The 20461-nt window shown below is 34.8% G+C and overlaps 1 protein-coding gene across 1 annotated transcript in view; it reads right to left on the bottom strand.

The window, feature by feature from the left end:
• Ccdc178 (coiled-coil domain containing 178) overlaps window positions 1–20461 on the bottom strand; it is a 386593-nt gene that overhangs the window by 216452 nt on the left and 149680 nt on the right. Inside the window, 5 exon segments of the mRNA XM_087188664.1 lie at window positions 3559–3718; window positions 5084–5241; window positions 9307–9420; window positions 10917–11078; window positions 12262–12324. Coding sequence (XP_087044790.1) covers window positions 3559–3718; window positions 5084–5241; window positions 9307–9420; window positions 10917–11078; window positions 12262–12324 — 657 coding nt within the window.

Here is a 20461-nt window from a genome sequence, read left to right as displayed (position 1 = left end):
TTATTGAGATCATGGGATATGCAGTGCTTTTTTTTTCATAATAACCCCTAATGATTTGGGATAGTGCACAGGGGCAATATTTATTGCTTGTTATTTGACCATTGTCAGTATATTCACATCTGTTTTCAAATTTTCTAACCTCCTATTGATATATTTTTTTAAGATTGAGGCCAGTTTGGTAACCCAACATTGATTGAACATAGTAATGTGTGGAAATAAAGAAATGTTAAGGGCCAGGAATTTAGCTCAGTGGTTCTGCTGCCAGCCTTAAGAGTGCAAGGACCCAAGTTCAATCCCCGATACAAAAAAAAAAAAAAAAAGTGTTAAGAGGCGAATAGGTTATAATCTTTAAAATTATCTAAGAAATTAAATGTGTTTCTGACATTTTACTATTTCAAGACCTGATTATTTAGTGAGTCAGTGAGTCATTCACCCTGTATTAAACTAAGAATTTCCTATGTTTAAGGGCCAAATGTTGGTTTAATAGTCAAATATGGCTATAGCTGGGGAAAGAGATATTTCCTGAGAAAAGGGAATAGGAAGCAAAATAAAAACTAGTAAACTCTAGAATATATTGGGAAGTTGTCTCTGCTAGAATTTAATGTGGAAATTGTTCTTCCAGGGTAGTTTCTCATCCTCCCTGTGTATAACCTTAATTATAGAGAAGAGTTTCTCTACAAAAAAAAAAGGCAAAGAGATATTGACATAGAAAAGACAGTAAGCCTTCTTATACAACCGATAACAGATTGAAATACTGTAAACTCTAGTTTTGCATGGATCTTTACAAAAGCAAGGAAGAATATGCTGATGAAGAATATGAATAGAAGAATGAAGAATATGCTGTGCTGAAACTTTTTTCTTAAGCTATTGCATCTACAAATTAAAGTAAATTAGTAAATTTACAGTAAATTAGTAAAAATGCCATAACATAAAAAACTCCCATGGAAATGTTCATGATATGAAATTCCTGCTAAAGAGAGACTGAATTTAATTTCAGAGCCAAAGTATATATCTGTGTTGTATCTGAAGTTTATGCATCTTTTTAAATTATGGTATTAGTTCTTTGTATTTCTAATCATGTGGTATTTTCTTACCTCCTCTATTAATTCTATAGTGGCTTTTATAGTCTTTCAGTAAACAATCTCTATAGATTATCCATAACTGTGATCAATTCTTTTGCCCAGAATGGACTCCCCTAACACCACATTTATAATGATGCCTTTGTAAGACTTTTTTCTTTCCAGGAATACTTTACATTATACACAAATTTGCAAAATTAACGCATCAATTTCTAAACAGGGTTGAGATTGTTTACTGTGAAGGGACCATATTGTCTTTCTACTACTTGACATCAATAAGTGATGATAATCATACATAAATAACACATTAATTGTAAGGCTATTGGTCACTAAACCTTACATGTTTTGGTCACATTGGGTGAATGCATAACAAAAATCTAGCCAATAAACCGGTAAGAGATAACTTCATGCCAATTTAAGGGTATTTGACAAGCATTTCATAGTATCTTTAAGTGCTAGAAAGCAAGAGGCAGGTTTACTATTTCACTAGAGGGCAGGAAGACAAATTTCTCTTATATTAAAATGGAAAGAGAAGAATAAGAAAGAGAAATTCAGCTTCTGTACACAGTATGAATATTCACTATAGTTTGGAGCAGTAGGGAAAGTATCTCCAAATGCTCTTGCTTCTAAGTATTATCATGCAAAGGCACGAAGAAACTATCAAAAGTAGCACACATTCATCCATTCACCCAACAAGTATTTATTGAGTCCTTATTCAGTGCTAGACATAGTTCTGAGTTTTCAGGATAGAGAAAAGAATGTGACAGAAAATTCTCTGCCCTCAAAGAGAAGTCGTTATTTTAGCAGGAGACCAGGAGACAACAATCAAGACCAAATGAGTGAACAAAACCAGTTCAGATAGAGCTCAGAACTAAACCATGAGATCATATGATGCTTCCAAGGGGCTGTGGGTAGATACACTTGGAAACACAAAGGCAAGGGCTAGCGTTTCTATGAAAAGAAATGGTAATTTTAATCATCTAAGAGTGGGTTATATGAGATTTTCTTTTTGTCTATCTCCTGCTGACCATATTTTGCCATTTCAATAATTATTATTGTTCCACTAAAGTGCTGAAATGCCAGTCAATAAATGGCTATGGAGATCCCACTGTGTTCTCAGCATCAGTACTACTGGAAAATGTGGTTGAATTCAAATCACTAATTCTACTGTTGCAATAAAATATGAGGTGAGGAATGACACTTATGCAAGTAAATAACTTATGTCTTCTTGTGTGAGAGGTACTTTTCAGACCAAATGTCCCCAATCAGTCTCACATCCTGAGAGCATCAGGCTCCAGGAGTCCCTCTGCAAGGAGGCATCATTCGTTGCCACTAGATGGCACCAATAATTTTCATATTTTTAGGCAAAAAAAAAAAAAATTTTTTTTCTACATAGTGACCACATTCAAAAGAGAAAAATGGGATTTAGCACCGCTATTAATAAAACCATTATTAGTAGTTTTAATTACAAGAATAATAATAGCATCACTATTAATATTATTCTTTTATTAATAATTTTATTATAGAATGGACCACCACAGTAGCACTATATATGGTACTTTCATTTACCCACATCCTTGTTTATTTAATGTACATTTGTTCCAAGTAATTGTTTAAATTACTAACACTGTTTTTGAACTTATGAAAAGATAAGAAATACACACATATGTCATAATTGAGTATGTATTAATTTTGTATATAAACATCAGAAATAAAATAGCTGATAAAAGTATACTATAATACATATATATTAACAATTTTTGCAGAAAATAGTTTTAATATAGTAAAGGATGTTCATTTTTAAGGAAAAAATTCCCAAAGTATATCTCAAAAATAAATAATATTTCTAAAATATTGAAAAAAACTATAGTATTCCTTCATTACAATTAAATGTGACAAAACCATTGCAAAATGTAAAGTTGGATCAGAATCATTGAACTAAATGTGTGTCATTTGTAGTCTATATAAAACATTTGATATAGACCTTAACAAAATTTGATTAATAAAAATTCAGATGTAAAAGATATATTTTATCATGATATCCCTGTCGTTAAAAAGGAAATACACAATATTATTAAAATATTAGGCAAATTTTTTTGTAAAACAAAAGACTATGAAGTACTGTGGTTTCTCACAAGGGTGGATGGTAAACATCCAATGTATATTTACTCAGAAACAGAGCCATCTTCACATTTCCATTAAAAATATAAAAATGGCTCTAGAATATATACAGCTTACACAATAATAAAATGAGAATATTCATAAAATGCATCAAAAAGTACAATATGCTTAGTGAATATATTATAATTACTTAGAATAAAAATGAAGTACTATATGTTATGCTAACAAATTCCCAAATATTTCAAAAATCTATACATTTTTGCTATTTGAACATTAAAAATGAGTGTCTCAAACATGTTGCTGATTTGACTATCATTATATTTGTTTCATGTTTACAACAGTCAAAAATAATGCTTACTTTAATATCTGCTAGGGTTTTTTGCCTCTTAGCAAGGAGTGTTCTAAATTCCTGATCTTCTTGAAGGATTTTCTCTTCACAGGCTCTTTTCTCTTCCATGAGATGATCAAACACAGCTTGTGCATGTTCTTTTTTATATCTCATAGTTACAAATATATTTCTGTGAAGAAAGAATTTTAGGTCACACTAATCAATTCATTTTAGTTTCTGAAATATGTTCATGGTACTTTTAAAACAACAATGTCAAAAAATCTTAGAACTGAAAAAACTTGGAAAATAGTTCTAGTTCCTTCCAAAGGCCTAAGTGTATAGTGTATGTATCTTCTCTTTGCATATGTGTATGTTTTCTTATTTAGAATTAATTACATCAGTCTATGGAGATAAAACAGCATTTATAGTGAACTCAATAGTTACATAAGGAACAATACTAGTAGAAAAAAACCTCAGAAGGTGGTTAAGATGATACAGGCAACAAGTATGCTAAAGAAATAATTGCAATTTAAGGAACAATGCACAATATAGAACAAGCATAGTTGTAAAAGCTCAGCACAGCCTTAATGCTGCCCACATTAGCTGATATCTCTACTGATAATAGAAAATTAAATCACTTATGTAGTTAGCTATAAAGGCAGCAAGACTAATATTTTTTGGAAGGGATAAAATGTTAAGGCGTTTTTATAATAAATGTTATAAAGGTGTTTTTATAATATCTAATTTAATTTACAAATTAATTGTAATTTATAAAAATTGTAAAATTGTATAAAAATTGTAATTTACAAAAAACTATGAAGTAATAATTGTAGTAATTGTAGCAGAGGAACCCACATTCCCATAGTTAGTACTTGTGTAACCTCAGGTAGATAGGAAATGGTAGAACCAGAATTAAAATCCAGTCTGTCTTTGTTGATTCAGCAGTTCAACAGTGAGTACTCAGGTACTTTAATCTCTTCATTATGGTTGTTACCAGACTTTTGGTTTTATTTATTTTTAGTTTTTGAGACAGGTTGCTACGTAGTGCAGGGTGGCCTTGAGCTCACTGTGAAGCACAGGCTGACCTGGAAGTCACCAGGGTTCTCTGTCTTCAGCCTCTCCAGTGTCGAGATTCTAGTGTTTTCCGCCACACCCAGCTCTGTTATCAGAATTTCGTAATCCACTTCTTATTCACATTTAACACACAGGAGCATCTGTGCATTGCTCCCTCTGGATCCAATTACCTTTCAAAGGTCCCTCCTCTGAGCCTAAGAGGCTTCGGGGGATGGGGGAGGCCAATCTCCATCTAAACCATAGCACATTCTCCAGTTATTCCAAAAAGAATAAACTCAGGGCAGCAATGAAGAACGGAAGCAATGAATATGTAATTAGGCTTGTAGAAACAAAAACTGATTAATATGTATGTGTACATTCCACATACAATTCCATATACAGTTGGAAAATATGGATGTTTTAAGAAATAAATTTTTAAATATGGAACTTCAGTTATATTTTATCAATAATATTTAAAATATAATTAATATTTTCATAAAACTTGAGTACTTATGACAAATTTTCAAGTTTCTGATCAAAATCTACCTTTTCCTCTTCCTTTTCTTGTCATTGTTGATTCATTTCATTTATTTTTGCATTGTAAGTTATTGTTTTACTTTTAGTAGACTCTAATTCTTTGAAAATTGTTGAGCGGTTACCCTGAAAAAAATTCATAGATGTTTTATTTTAAATACGTGAACTTTCAAATCTTTGCATTTTTGTGACACAGTTATATTGGCTGTGTGAATGATTAAAAGCAAATGGTAACCTCTTATCAATATGAGTAACTTAGGTTTATGTTCTTCACTATTACATGTAATGAATTTTCTAAAAGATGGGCTAAAACTATTTTGTCTTCTTTTCTGTCTTCCACTCTATTCTACACAAACTTGTCCCTTCTACACACACTCGTGCGCGCGTGCACACATCCATACACATGGGTGTCCACGCACACCTTCCAAATACATTGCTTCAAGATGCAAACATGTGGCCACTGGTTTCTGAACATCTACTGCATATGTTGGCAGGTGACCAAGAATATCTTTCCAACAAAAGATGCTGCTATTTACTATCAGAACAATTTCCCATGATGGACTTGTGTCAATCCAAGTTGAAACTGTGATTTTGCCACTCTTTGTATGATCCCTTCTTTACTGTTAGTATTGATATTGACTGACTGACTGATTGATTTAATGACTTCTTGAATATTTTCACCACATCCATATTTGCTTCTTATCACTGCAATTTTTCCAACTGATCCAACAAATCTTATTTACTCTCCTCGCTCCTCTCTTCCTCATATGTTCCCTAATCTTTTCTGTACTCATAGATTTCAATAAGGATGCCTAATCTTTTATTATTCATTTTCTATAAAATTTGCTGTCTGTAAGATAGGAATACACTGAGTACTATGTTTTAATTGTTATTTTTCATCTTGTTCTTTTTTTCCCCTAGAAGATCTGGAATTTTTCCAGTAATACATGAGAGGGTTTTTTTCTCCTGTGCCATAAAGTAGGGGAAAGATTACTAGATATGTATCTGTCATTGTCCCCCAGAAAGTTGGGTTATTGCTTGGGGGATGAGTCGATCTAAAGAAACAGGACAGAGGGCATATGTATAGATTAAAGTAAACAGAGCCAAGGTGTGCACAACTTTGTGTGCCACATAGTATCTACCACAAAACTTGACTTTTAGGTCCAATTCCATATTTATTCTTAAGTCTGAAGTAAGAATTGTCATGGAAAACTGAAAAGACTTCAGAAAAATTATGTCCATTAACAGCTTGGACATGACAGCCAATTTACCAATGGTGGAAGTGTCACTAGTAGATTCTACAATAAAAGGGAAGAAAGAGAAAGTGAGACTTCAGTGAAAGTCAAAAAATGGATTTGTGCACTTTTAACAGACAGCATGAGTAACATGTAGGTATGGATGGACAGCATGTCTCCTTTCATGGCACAAAAATATTACAAATGTTCCCACAGTGGGCTGGGTGTGGAGAGATGAAACAGATGATGCCACATGTCATTCAACAGTACAAGCCTACACATCCTGAATGACAAAAACTTGGAAACTTGCATAGCTATTTAGATCTCTTTTGACAAATGTTGAAGTATTGCCACAGTGATTAAGAAGAGAGCCATAAAAGCAGTGCCTCTGTAAGCTGACTATTCTTTGGGATTATTTTTTTCCTACCCTGGAGGGAGACATTGGTTTCAGGCTTTCCTCTAAAAGTTAGGCCTGGAAGTTTCTGTAAGTAAGAAATGTAGTCAATATTTTACCATTTAAAGTTATATATTACTTTATTATTTGAAAAACTTGTTTAAAGTATTAGACAATAAAATTATATTTAGATTCTTAAATGTTGCAGATTATATTTTAAACTTTTATTTGATTTTATAAATATATTTTTATGTTATCGAAATAGAGCAAGTTCAGATTCTACAACTAAATTTTAAATTGAGGTTAAACCTAATAAAAATTCAGTAATACTGGTTGGCTTGACTCATGAATGACAGGTTTATTCAGAGTGAAAAATAAAATTATTTGTCTTAGGACCTAGGTTTGTTTTTTTTTCTTTCTTTCTTTTTTTGGTACCTACAATCGATTTCGGGTCCTTGTGCTTGCAAGGCAAGCGGCAGAACCACTGAGCTAAATCCCCGGCCCAGGATTTAAGTTTTGAAAAGACAGAAACGGTGTTCATAGCATTGTTTGTATACAAATAGCTCCAATTAGTACTTAATAAATGCTAATCAATGTTGGTTAATATTGCAACAGGTTTAGTTTTCTTTGATTGGGGTTGGGGTTCAGTAGCAGGGCAAATTATTCCTGATGTGAATACTTGCAATTCGACAAGGTACAACATTCTTTCATGATTTCTTTGCTTTGCAAATATAGTTTGTTTCTAAATCATTAATTGTTAATGAGAAAAATGAAGTTAAAATTATATAATAATAATGCTAATAATAATTATGGAGATCATTCAACACTTCCCTTATTCCTTTAGGTTTTTCATGTGTATTATTTCTGTTTTGAACAATCTCACGGCAACACAAGTCTTCAACCTCTCTTTTCTCCAACAGCTCTCCCCGTGACCTGTGCAACAATCTTCCCCACCCCACCCTGTGGTCTCTTCCATCCTGCCACAGTTGTGCTCACACCCGTTCATGTGAGTTACTGTGTCTCTTTCCTTGCCTATTCCAGCTGTGGGCTATTAAGAATGTTGATTTTGACTCTGCCAATTAACTTTGGTTTCCATACCCATCTTCACTGGAAAAAGTGAGCTTTGCCTTTGTCAGCCTGACATGTTACAGTGTTCTAGCTACACAGCTTCAGGAAGAGATAGATAGACATGAGCCAAAGAGCAAGGGTGACTTTGAGAAGTCGAGGCCAACTGTTTTGTGCCTGAGGGGAAGGGGAAAGAGGTATGGAGGAGAAGTGTGGCTTGGGGCTGATGGAGCACCAGTAAAATTCAGGCCACAGTGTCCTTTATGAAATGGAAATAAAAATCTTTCAAAATTATAGTTTGGTCCTTGAGCTGTACTTCTTAGTGAGATAAATTTTATATGAGGTGCAGCACCAATAGTGTTTCAAAGAATTTAGAATTTAACTGAAGATGTTTTCTGAGAACCAAATCATACTAGAAATTGGCTTAAAATGTAAAGAGTTGTATACTTTTTAAATTAATTTTTTCCTCTTTTTGAATATTAACATATATAATTAAACTATGGTATAATTTTAATTTTAAATTAGATATTTTACATGAATGATTCAAAGTGGTTATCTGAAAATATTTTCTGGTTTATAAGCATGTTTGTGTTAAATCTGATCTTTGGTAGATATGAAGTTAAACAATAGCTATGGCATAAAAGGTTCCAACCATCAATTAAAAGTATAATCTTTTACTTTTCATTAAGTTTAATGCAATTGCATTTTCTCCCTTCTTCTTCTCATATTTTCCTTCTTCCCCTCTTTCCATTTCTCTATCCTTTGTTTCTTCCTTCCTTCTTCCTTCCTTCCTTCCTTTCTTAGACCATTTAGGCTGCTATAACAAAACACTTTAGGATGGGTAATGTATACATCCCATACATTTATTTCATAGCTTTCCAGCCGCTAGAATGTGCAAGATAAAGGCAGCAACACATTTGATGTCTGGGGAGGGCTCTCTCTGCTGCACGATGGCACCTCTTGTGTCCTCACGTGGTGGAGAGGCAAGCAAGTCCCCTTGGGCCTCTTTTATAAGGACAGTAGTACCACTCATGACAGTCAAGCCCTCATGGCCTAATCCCCGCCTAAAGACTGTACCTCTTAATCCTCTTCCACTGAAGATTATTTCAGCACATGAATTTTGGAGGCACACAAACATTCTTCCTTTCCTTCCTCTCTCCTTCTTTCTTTTCTTTTTTATCTTCATCTTCATTTTTCCCTTAAATCTCCAAGCAATAGGAGCTAGCATGGCAAGTACAGAAAGCAGCAGACTTCTACACAAATCCAACATGAATTTTGCTTTGCATTTTATCATGATTAGGGGCAAGGTCCTTACAGTAAACCAGTGGAAAAGATACAGCGACTGCCTATGTGTGTGAGCACTCACGTGTGCAGAGGCCATTTAGTGCAAACAATTAGAAATGCAAGACATCACCTAAAATTAAACTTTGTGACTAGTTTTTACTGACACAAAGAAATTGTAAATGCAAGATCTGTTTTTTAAAATAAATTTCTCACCTCAGTTTTTGTTAGTGTATCACGAGTTTTCCTTCCCTTTCTTCGCAACTTATGCTTTGTTTTTTCCACCTTTGCTTTAACATATTTTTCCTTCTGAAGTACATTACTGAGTGTCTAGAAGACATTCAGATATTAAATTATGCAACATTTATACCTCAATTATGCTGGTTTAGACCAAATAGTAACTAGTTTAATAAAGACAATTTTTATTTTGGTAAATAAAGGGAAAGAACCATATTACACATAACTAACAGAAACATTCCACAGTATCTAAACTCCCAATATTTTATTTGCATTACCTGAGAAAAGCAACATATTATCACTTTAAATCAAGGAACAAAAAGCCCTCAAATTTATATAGAAATTATAAATTTTCATTATGATATCTAAAATACTTCAACCAAACTTAGCTATAAACACAAATTACCAGCAATCATTAACACAAAGTGTGCAAAAGTTCTTTCCTAGAGTTTTTAATTTACTAGTTCTTATAATTTATTAACTGTTATAGTAAGATAAGATAAAAAATGATTACTGAACATAAGAAGATATAAAACCATGGCTATTATAAAATAAGGGGAAACAGAAGTCATTAATCTTTTCTAGATTAATTATTATACTCAGAAACTTCCATGATGATTTTGACATAATTAATAAAATTCCATCATTAATGTAAGGAGGAGCCATTATTACAATCATTTATCCCACTGGGTACTAGTACTGGTTATATATTTGTTAGCTTACCACAAGGACAGCATTTAGAAGCCCTAAGTGGAGTAGTACACAGAAGTTATTGTATTTATACTTTATGATCTGGTTAGGCTCAAGTCTTTTCTAGTTTATCATACAAGTAAACTTCCTTTTGTCTATTTTTTAGGAGGCTTTGAGGATCCAAATCAGCATTTATAATAACAACACAATCTTTTAAAAATAAAGTCATTTAGAAAGTTATTAATGATCAAGAATATGAAGCTCTATTATCATTTGCAAAGAAAAAATTCTGTTGCCCAAGTGGCCCAAATAAATATATGGTGTGTACTTCTGTCAAGAAAGGTGAAGAATATATAACTCTTACCACACCTTCCACTTCTCCAAAAGACTAATGAGAGGGTGTATATATATTTTTTCTACTAATTTTTTTTCTTTGGGAAGGGCTAGTAATATCAGTTACTGCCAGAAACTTGCAGTTTTGAAAATATTTTAGCAATGTTTTCTTTCTTTTTCACCATAGCTGTCTTTAATTTCTACATGCATCAAACATTTACCATGAAAATGCCAAGATATTTTATATGTGAGTAAACATAACTTTAGCTTTCCATTGAGAAGTGGTGAAGATTTTAAATTAAATCTACCACTGTGGGCAATCCCAAAAGATAAGTCATTGCTCACTTATTTGAAAACTTCTTTTATCTAAGTACACTGTAAGAGCTTGGCATTCAAATAGGCCTGGAAAGAGAGTGTCTTGGTAGATCAGTCTTATGATCTTGAAAGAGTTACTTTGTCCATGATTTTTCTATGTGAGGTCAGAATTTTCCAGGAAACTCACATATCTGATTTACCGACCTCAGTGTTCCTACAAATGAGTTTCTGATTTAATAATAAATGCTTACATCAGCCTGTTCTTGGCGTACAGTTCTGATTCTTACAGCATCATCTTCTAGTTGCTGTAGAGGCTCCAATATTTCTGCCAGTGCAAGGGCATATAGTGCTTTGTTTTTCAAAAGGCTCTCCCTCTCAAGTATCTGGGCTTCTTGAATGGAATATAGTTTTTTCTGTGAACAGAGATTTAAAATAATTAATTCAGTTATTATTTACCTATACATCGACTAAGCTCCTTCCCTGTACTAGGCATTCATCTTTCCTGTTATTAAAAAATAAAACAATAGAATCCACCATAAAAAAGCAAAGGGAACAAATCCATATTTAAGGACCACACCAGCAGTACTGAAAGAAATGAGAGAAAAAAGTGAGTCGACAATAAAAATCACACATTCTTAAGTAAGTATGGCAGACAATAAGTTAGAGAACACACTGACAAGACATTTTGAAATACATGTAACTCCTGCAATCTAAAAGCAAGTAAGACTGATGGACAGGAAGTTAATAATAAAATATTAGGTAAAAAAATGGATGAAAGACTATGGGATTATTGTGCTACATGGATAAAATGAGATGGGAAATTTGTCATTTTCAAGTTTCATATAGAGAAACCTCTGGCTTGTATATGGAACTGAAGATGAAACTTCTAGTTTCTATATGTTTGAGAATGACAAACTTGCTATGAGAAGAAATCACAAAATTTGTCTTTGCTTCAGAAGGACCAAAAATGTAGATCACCTCACATAGCACCAACTTTTGGACTGTTTTTATTCTTAATTTTATTTTTCTCACCATCACCATCATTATCATTATTGTTTTACAAATGTCTGTGTTTCTCCAGAGGAAGTATTCTAATAATACCATGAATCACAAAATCTAAACTAGCTTCCAAAAGAGGTGCAGGTGGTAGATAAAAATTTAAACTTATTGTCAGTTTTGCTACTTACTATGCTTTTATTTCAAAATCTTTGCATAAACTATTGTAGCATATTTTTTTCTCTCAAGGTTAAATAAAGAAATTCAAGTGAGAGACACTAAAAGTAAAGAAAAGAGTATTATCACAAAGCAGAGTAAAGAGTTAGACACTTAGGAATAAGATTCCACTACCCTTTTACTAGACTTGCAGAAATTCCCATTAAGCCACAAAATGAGATATGTGTATGGGAGGTCAGTTTCTTTATGCATGATCAGACACTGCTGGTTGTACACACAGGGCAACTGTCATCAGCTAAGGAGAGAAAACTGCTGCCTTGCAAACCAAATAGTGACAAGATGCCTCATTGAAAGCAAATTTAAAATGCTAAGTAAAATGCAAATCAAAGGAAGAATAAAATATTGAAAGCAAATTCATATTACCTGAATCATTGTCCCAGCAGCCACTCGACCTCAAGTAAGTCTTTTCAGGAAATCTTCTCTAACCTGTGTTATATAGAAATTTTTAAGTGAGGGTTTTATTCGCAGAATATCAAAAATATTTAAATGGCATTTGGTAACACAAGATACATTTTACTATGCTTACAGAGTAAAATATTCGTTACAGCTAGTATATTATACAATTTTTAAAAACCTTTGTGTTATTTCAGGCAAAAGAATTAAGTGATATGATATGAGGATATGGGCCATAGAAGTTTGATTCACTTAGTTTATACCTTGTGGTCCTGAACACACACAATAAAATCCCAAAGCAATCAGAAAGTAAACTCTATTTATTTGTCATTTCTTTAAAAATCGATGAGATTGTTTTTCCATTACTTTCCAGAATAAGCAAATTCAACTTTAAAGACAAGCTAAGTACAATTCAGGTGTGAAGTTTGCAAAATACGGTTGCCTAAAATAATCCCTTTAAAAATTATGCTATAAAAGTTAGTCGGCAAAAAGAAAGAAAAAGAATTGGAAAAATCTTTTCTCTGTTGTTAATTTTGCTTAAAATTATCATATAAAAACAAAATTTAGAAGTAGTTTGAAAAGTTTCTTCTGGTTTAGGATGACATCTTGCGACCCCCTTCTATGAGAGAGGAATTGGCCAGGATTTAGGGTGCCCTGTGAATTCAAAAGAGACACGTAGCTTCACAAAGAAGAAAAGTGGAGGCTCAGAGATGTCTAATTTCTTTACTTCATTACTGAATTTATGATCAGATCTCAGGTGTATAGAGAGAATATAAATAAACAAGAGGGAATGTCTCTCTTCCAGCCCTTCCTCTAGTCAATATAACAATCTTTAATAGGGCCAGGGATTTAGCTCAGCGGTTCCAGCACCTGCCTCGCAAGCACAAGGTCCCGAGTTGGATCCCCAGTACCAAAAACAAAACAAACAAACAATCTTTAACATTATGCTTTCCTAAATAAAAAGAATAATTCCAAAGAGAAAATGTAAGGACAGTACGTGAAATGATAGCTTTATAACATAACAGTTTACCTGAGAGTATACCTACATCTAGAACCAGGGTTATGATAACATTTTTATAATTTAAAAGAAATTAATAGCCTCTTTTAACATACCAGAGTTTCATCAATTTATTAAATATTTAATAGAAAGAAACAAAATTTAAAATGTCTCAATAGACTGAAGAAAAATATATTATATTCCAAAATACAGCTTCACATTTGACCTTTGTTGGAAACTAATTAAAAGGTGTGTGTGTGTGTGTGTGTGTGCACGTGTGCGTGTAATGAGTTGGTGAATGGAGCTGAAGATGTGAACAACTATTGGGCCATGCAATATCTTTTCTTCTTAAAAAGTAAAAAGGGCACAGTATGTGTTTTATTGAGAGCACTCTGGCTACAAATATAGATTGATTAGTTTATGCTTCCTTAAAATTCATTCACTGAATTTTTAAAATTGTTAGCTCATGGAAGTGTTACTTATTGTTTAAATGAATTTGTTTCTTAAATTAGATAAAGTTATGCAAGAAGAAATTGTGGTTGTAAGGCTAAAAGCAACTTTATATAGCATATAAGGAATTATAATAAAATGAAAGAAGTTTAAAAAAAACTACTTCTTTGGAAAAAAACCCAATACATTTGAAATCTGTGTCTTTATACAAAACCAATTCAACCTGTTAGCAATGGGCAAATCTGTACAGTCCTAGGAAACCAGCAGCTCATGGAACTGGGAAACCCCACCTCTCTCCCATGCCCCCAGTCTTTGTGACCTGGACAGTGTGGTCAAAAGGAAACCCCGTCTTCTGGCTGGGCAGCTCATTGCACCCTTGCACCAGCGCCAGAGCCACCGCAATGTTTCCAGGCAGGGGTTCAAGGCTTTTCTGGGATCCCATCCTCCTTACCAAAATGATTGGTCTACCTAGGCCCTGGCAAAATCTTGTGAAGCTTGACAGTTCCTGGGTGAACTACTGAATTACTAATACCTTCAGGACATCCTAGATGCACCAAACATTGGAATGAGCTCAGCTCTGATGGTCAAAGATCTTAGGCCACAGGGTGGCACATGTGAGTGAGTTCTCACTTCCCACCCTATTGTCACAGGCGGTGTTCCTGTAAAGCTGGCCATGTAGTACAGTTTAGTGTGCAGGATACTTAATTAGGAGCACACTTGGTGCCTCCTGTGCATAATAGAGGTACAAAGCAGGGTTGGACAGATAGACAAGCTGAGCTGCAGTATGGTCCCTAGGACAATGTCAATCGATCCCATGGGGAGCCGAGAAGAAAGGAGAGGCCTTCAAATTTGCCCCAGGTAGGACTAAGGTGGCATGGCTCCCCTCACATATGTCAGTCCCTGGATGTGGGCATCCCTAGGAAGGTGAACGACCTTGAGCAAAATGACTTAACTGACTTCTGATTGTGAATCTGGGCAGTTATGTCCACCAACCAATGCAAATAGCAACAATAAAATTCTTTTGGTACGACTAATAGTGATGGCTAAAATACACTACATGCCTGCCGTGTACGACTACCATGTTTTCACTTCATTATGAAATCCGTAAAATGGCTATGATCATCCCCTTTTCCTTATGGTAAAGCAAGACACTCTGCGTAAATTTCCCAGACACACAAATCCAGTATGTTCCTTTCCCAGGGCCCTGGCTCAAATAGGATGCCAATTCCCACAATTGAACTGAGACCTCAAGGACTTTATCCTGTTCATTTAGCATCTCAGTGGCACCTAGATTCTCAAGATCCTTCAAAATGATAGGGATATTTGGTATAGAGCAGGGGTGGCAAACTTATGGCACATGTGAGGCAGCAGGCTGTTTGTTATCATAGAAAGCTCTAAAAGGTTCGCCATCACTTATATAGAGCCTTTTGACTCCTTTGCCCCTCTCCTAACAGGGCCAGCCTTACCATGAGTCTTTCCAGACAAATAAGATACCTTGTTGAATTCTGAGGTTCAGCTGCCTATATTAGAGATTAAAGACCAGTTCCAAGACTTTGTGTGAAAGAGGTGCCAGTCTGCTAAGGATGTGGTGTTGGCTCTGAAATGGAATCTTCTAGGAGAATTTGAGCTCTACCTAGGGAAATTATGCCTTAATTATAAAGTATGAATTGGGTAGTTGCTAAGAAGAATCTGGATTAAATGAGTATAAAGTATGAGGAAGCTGAATAACACAAGCATTAGAGTATGGTCTCTTAGTAAAATACCAATTGCCCCATAGCTGGAAAGATTGAAAGAAAGGAGCTAAAGAATGACAGAGGGTTACAGTAGTGAACAGTTTCTTGATTACTACTACCAATAGCACTATTGAGAATTTGTAGTATGCTGGGCACGTTATCAGAGTGCTTTATATATCCTGGAAGACCTCCTTTTGTAAGGCTCCGTGTTAGTGGAAACCTGTGTACATTGGGACTATTCAAATTTAGGACAGGCTTAGATGGGCACAAAACTTAGTTCACATGATGCTATGAAAAGGTAAGGCTGCTTCTGTGCATATGTATGTGTGTGTGTGCACACACGTGTGCATGCACCTGTGTGTATAAGGTAAATCATCACATCCATTTAGAGAAATAGCTACTTTGTTAGTCATCTTTCCATCACTGTAACAATCACCTAGGATAAACTTACAAAGATACAAGAGTTTCTTTTGGCTCATACTTTCAGAGGCTCCAGTCCACAGTCAGTTGTCTCCCTTGCTTTCAGACCTATGAGGCAGTGCATTATGGCAAGAACTTGTGGTGGAGGAAGTTGCTCATCTCAGGGCCAGGAAACCCAGGAGAAAGAGGCAGAGACCACAGTCCCACAGTGCCCTTCAAGGGCACCCTCCCAAGGACCTCAAACCCTCAGTCTTCACCAGTGAAAGTTTCTACCACCTCCGAGTGGCACTATTCTGGGGATACATGGCCTTTGGGGCACACTGCAAATCCAGACTATAGCATCTACTATTATCCACTTGCACAAAGGAGAAACTGAGGTCATAGAACTTTTACGTGAGCAGAAGAACTGCTTGAAACTGTAGCTTTCCACATTCTATAATACTTTACTGTAAGCCCCTACCCCTCTTTCCTCAGCTGCTAGTGCTGTGTTCAGTGCATAAGAGTTAATGAATGATTAATTTCTTCTTTTGTTTTTGGTACCGGGGATCAAACTCAGAATCTTGCGCTTGCCAGGCAGGCCCTGTGCCGCTGAGCTACATGCCCGACCCTGAATGGTTAATTTCTTAAAGAAATGCGTTTGTTTCTTAAACAATGAGTCCAACTTTTGGAGTGTAGGTTAGGAATTAAATTAAACATTTCAGGCTATTTCAAACTGAAAAATATGCTTTATTTTTAAAAAATCTCCTATCTGGAGAAACTCAAGGCCCATTAAAACACAATAGTTGCAGAGATTCTCATTTGGAAACAGTATCTTGAAAATGAATGGTAAAACAAGGCCTCCAAGATGTTTTTCCTGGGATGTGGGGAAGTGGGAGAGATGAAGCAAAGGGAGAGGTTGATTCTGACAGGAGTCTGCAGCAACATAGAGTAAGTATCTGTACTGGGACTGAACAAGGATTGCCTTGTCCAGGAATGTGGTCTGTGACCCAACTTGTCCCGGCCCTTTGAGTTCTTCAAATTGCATTGTAAAGAGAATGAAAGCACAGAAATATTGTCATGTCCCACATGTCCCAGTCCTGGATTAAAGTAAGCATTGTAAGTGGATGCTAAGCCCACTGAGTGAATATTTGTAGGGGAAATGTTGAATATTCTTAAACTAGTCAACTGATTATCACTTATGATGCAGAAATGAATACATTTGTTACTTTAACCAAATGGTCAAAGTTAATATCACTAATAAAAGAAAAATGTAGACCATGACCTTTTAATAGGTTTCATCAATACAATATTAAAACTGGGTAATATTGTTTCCCAAAGATAAATACATAGTGAAAGAAATTCTGTCAAGTAAATGGCCTGTGTACTTTAAAAAAGTCAATGCAATAGAAGGCAAATATTTTAAAACTAGAGGGGACTCTGTGATTCAAGGAGATTAAAAAATTATAACAAATAAACGCAAAGCATGGGATTCAGGTATATATATATATATATATATAGAGAGAGAGAGAGAGAGAGAGAGAGAGAGCAATCAGCTGAAATACAGAAATTTGCATGTGCTCATTAACTAATTATCATCCTTTAGCTCCAAATCCACTTTTTATCTCTGATCTGACATGGGGGGTTGGGCCCTGTGGGCACTTTTCTTTCACCAGCTGGAGTAAAGTTAGGTTTTGTCAGTAAAAGGCAGTGGAGGGCATACAAGGGTCTCTCCATCCTCTGCCCAACTGGCTGCTGCTGTTATGTTCTCCTTCCTCCCCAGGACCAACTGCTACCAGCTTGGGATCGTTGGTCAGGGGATCCAATAATAGCCCCTCACCCTTCCATGAGGTTCTCTACTCAGAAACTCCATTCATCCTCTGCCAGGTGTGCCCATCCCCTGTGATACAGACAGGACCTCTGCTGTCACTATTGGTATTATTAATTTTTTAGAACTAGGGTCAGCACCAATTTTGGAAATTGATAGATAGTAGGCATTCTGAGCTTTTCAGGCTATAACGTCTCTGTTATGACCATTCAGTTGTGTTTTGGAGAAAATGAGTAAGAGAGATCCAAAGATCATTTTGACAAGCTTAAAGGAATACTGAGGAAAAACAGTGGCAGCAGCTCAGATCTAGAAAGAGCCCGCTGAGTCACCTTTGACCTGCTGGTAGTCTGGCTTTAGCAACTGAAAGCCAGAAGGTGGCAGCAGAGGGCTATTTTTACTGGAAGGGACTCCAGAACGACTACAAGAGACAGTTGAAGAGCAGAAAAGTAGTGTTGTGTCGCCAATGCCACAAAGAGAAACGGGGGAGTAAACATTCAGAATCAAGGGGGTAGCTGCTGTTTACTTACTTTCCAGGGAGGGAGAGGGATTAATCGAATCATTGCAGTCCTTGTATTAAGTACGGATAGAGCTCAAGAATGAGACTTTAAATTCCTAAAGCAAAATTTGAGGTTTGTGCAAAGAATTGCTGGTGGACAGAATTAGCCGGACAAGGTAGTGCTGGCTCTGATTATTAGAACAACTTTGGACGGCCAGGACTCGACCAGCAAGTGCTGAGGTGCCCAATCTGATTCTATCTAAAAATAATACAACATGCTATTTGTCTTTCTTTCTTTTTTTATTTTTTTATGAAAGTACTGTATGCTGGGGGTAGTTATTTTACAGAAACATTTTTAAACTACAAAAATGTAAAATTAATTACAGTAGTCTGAATCTCCAAGCCTGCAGTTATGAATTTTTTGTGAATTCTTTTAGTCTAATTTCTTAAGTTCTGAATTTGAAGTTGTCATCTTTGGTCGACTCAATCTAGTAAGTTCTATCTCAGCCACTAAAATAAAGCAGAAGTCTCATTCATTTTTTAAAAATTCAATCTTGAGTGAATTGCAATTTATCCATATACATTTAATGACTATTCTATTATTAATAAATTTGCATATTTAAGTTTCACAGCCATATGTTTCAACTATATATTCATGATTTTTTATAAACACTTAGTGACTACTTTGTTTCAAGCACTATTTTGAGGGGGTTTTTTGGTACCAGGGATCAAACTCATGACCTTGCACTTGTGAGGCAGGGTGTGGAAACAATGCTAAATCCTTGGCCAGTTTTAACCACTATTTAAGCATGGAGAATGTGCCACTCTATACAAAATAGATAATCTTGTTGCCTTCATAGACTACATTTTTGAGAGGTTATTATGCAATTGCCATATTGTTATCTGGTTATTTTCTCAAAATCAAATTTTTGCATAATACTATTGAGTTAGATTATGAAGTTCCACATACAGTATACATTTTTCCAGAAAAGTTATAATTTATATTGAGTTTGATACTTTGGCACATATAATTGCTATATCAATATAACATTACCATAATCAAATACTAGTTTTCACAGATATAAAATTGGGATAATAACACATTCTTTTCTGTGAAATTATTATGGGAGTTAAAAGAAGGTAATGTATAAAAGCAATTTACCCAAGGAATTACTCATATTATACACTCAAGAAATAGCTAGCATTACTTTCAATGTGTTGTTTAGATTCTACACATTTCTCACGTTTGTCAGATAGACTCAAGAGTAAAATATGCTAGTTGTTTAATTTGTATTTTACCCTAACAGCAAAGGTAGCCCCATGCTATGGAGTATTTATGTTATTTATCTCTAGTATTTCTGAGGACATGTTATCAGGCAGGTTCTTGGTTAAATGTTTTACATATAATATTATGTATTAATCACATAGAGGAGACATGAGAAACCTAGAATAATAAGTTAATTATATTCTCAGTATTTTTGGAACAAATAATTAGCAGTACCAGGATTCACAGTAAGAAACACTTGTCTCTAATGTACAGGTTTTTTCAAATGAAGCAAATTTTCCTTGGAAAAGGAAGGACACAAATGGAAGCAAATTTCAGAGAATAAAATGCAAACACTGAAATGTCAATTTCCACCTATTATCTGGAAGCCAAGCTATAGTCCAGTAGAATGAGGATGGAAATTTTGTTCCCATATGATATTCACAAGAAATAAATTAAAGTTTTGTTTTCTCCTCAAATGTTTTGCACCCCCAAACCATGAATATGCAATGCTTTATTTCTATCATATATTTGAGTTTATTTATCCCTGAAATATACCAGGAAGATGAGATTTTCCACCTTTCAAAGGACTTGAATCCTACTTCAAACTTTCTGCTTCACTTATACTCTGCTACCCTCTCCCTGGAAACCTGGCCTCACTCCTGTGACAGGTGTTCCCAATATTAATGACAATGGCTTCATTTGCACTCAATTTCAGCAAAATAGTGTACCTCCATATAGAGAAGTTTAATAAATTTAAAAACCGTTAAAAAAGTGAAGTATCACTCAGATTAGAAAACATGGAACACAGAAAAAGATAAAGAAGAGAATTATATGGCATAAATGAGAAACAAGATATTTGAGAGTACCTAATTATTAATAAGGAATAAATTCCATTTTCTTCAAGAAAATTTAACTTATTCTTAGTTTTAAAGTCTAAGGTATATTAGCTATGTATTGTTTTAGGGGAACTTGACAATATGATTGGCTCTCTCATTAGTTTGGA

This window comes from Heterocephalus glaber, unplaced genomic scaffold, assembly GCF_053883595.1.
Source record: "Heterocephalus glaber isolate CG9 unplaced genomic scaffold, H.glaber_assembly_v1.0 deba00000331, whole genome shotgun sequence".
In the NCBI taxonomy this organism is placed as follows: domain Eukaryota; kingdom Metazoa; phylum Chordata; class Mammalia; order Rodentia; family Bathyergidae; genus Heterocephalus; species Heterocephalus glaber.
Note: the sequence above shows the minus strand (reverse complement) of the source record. Positions and strands in the feature narration are given on the sequence as shown.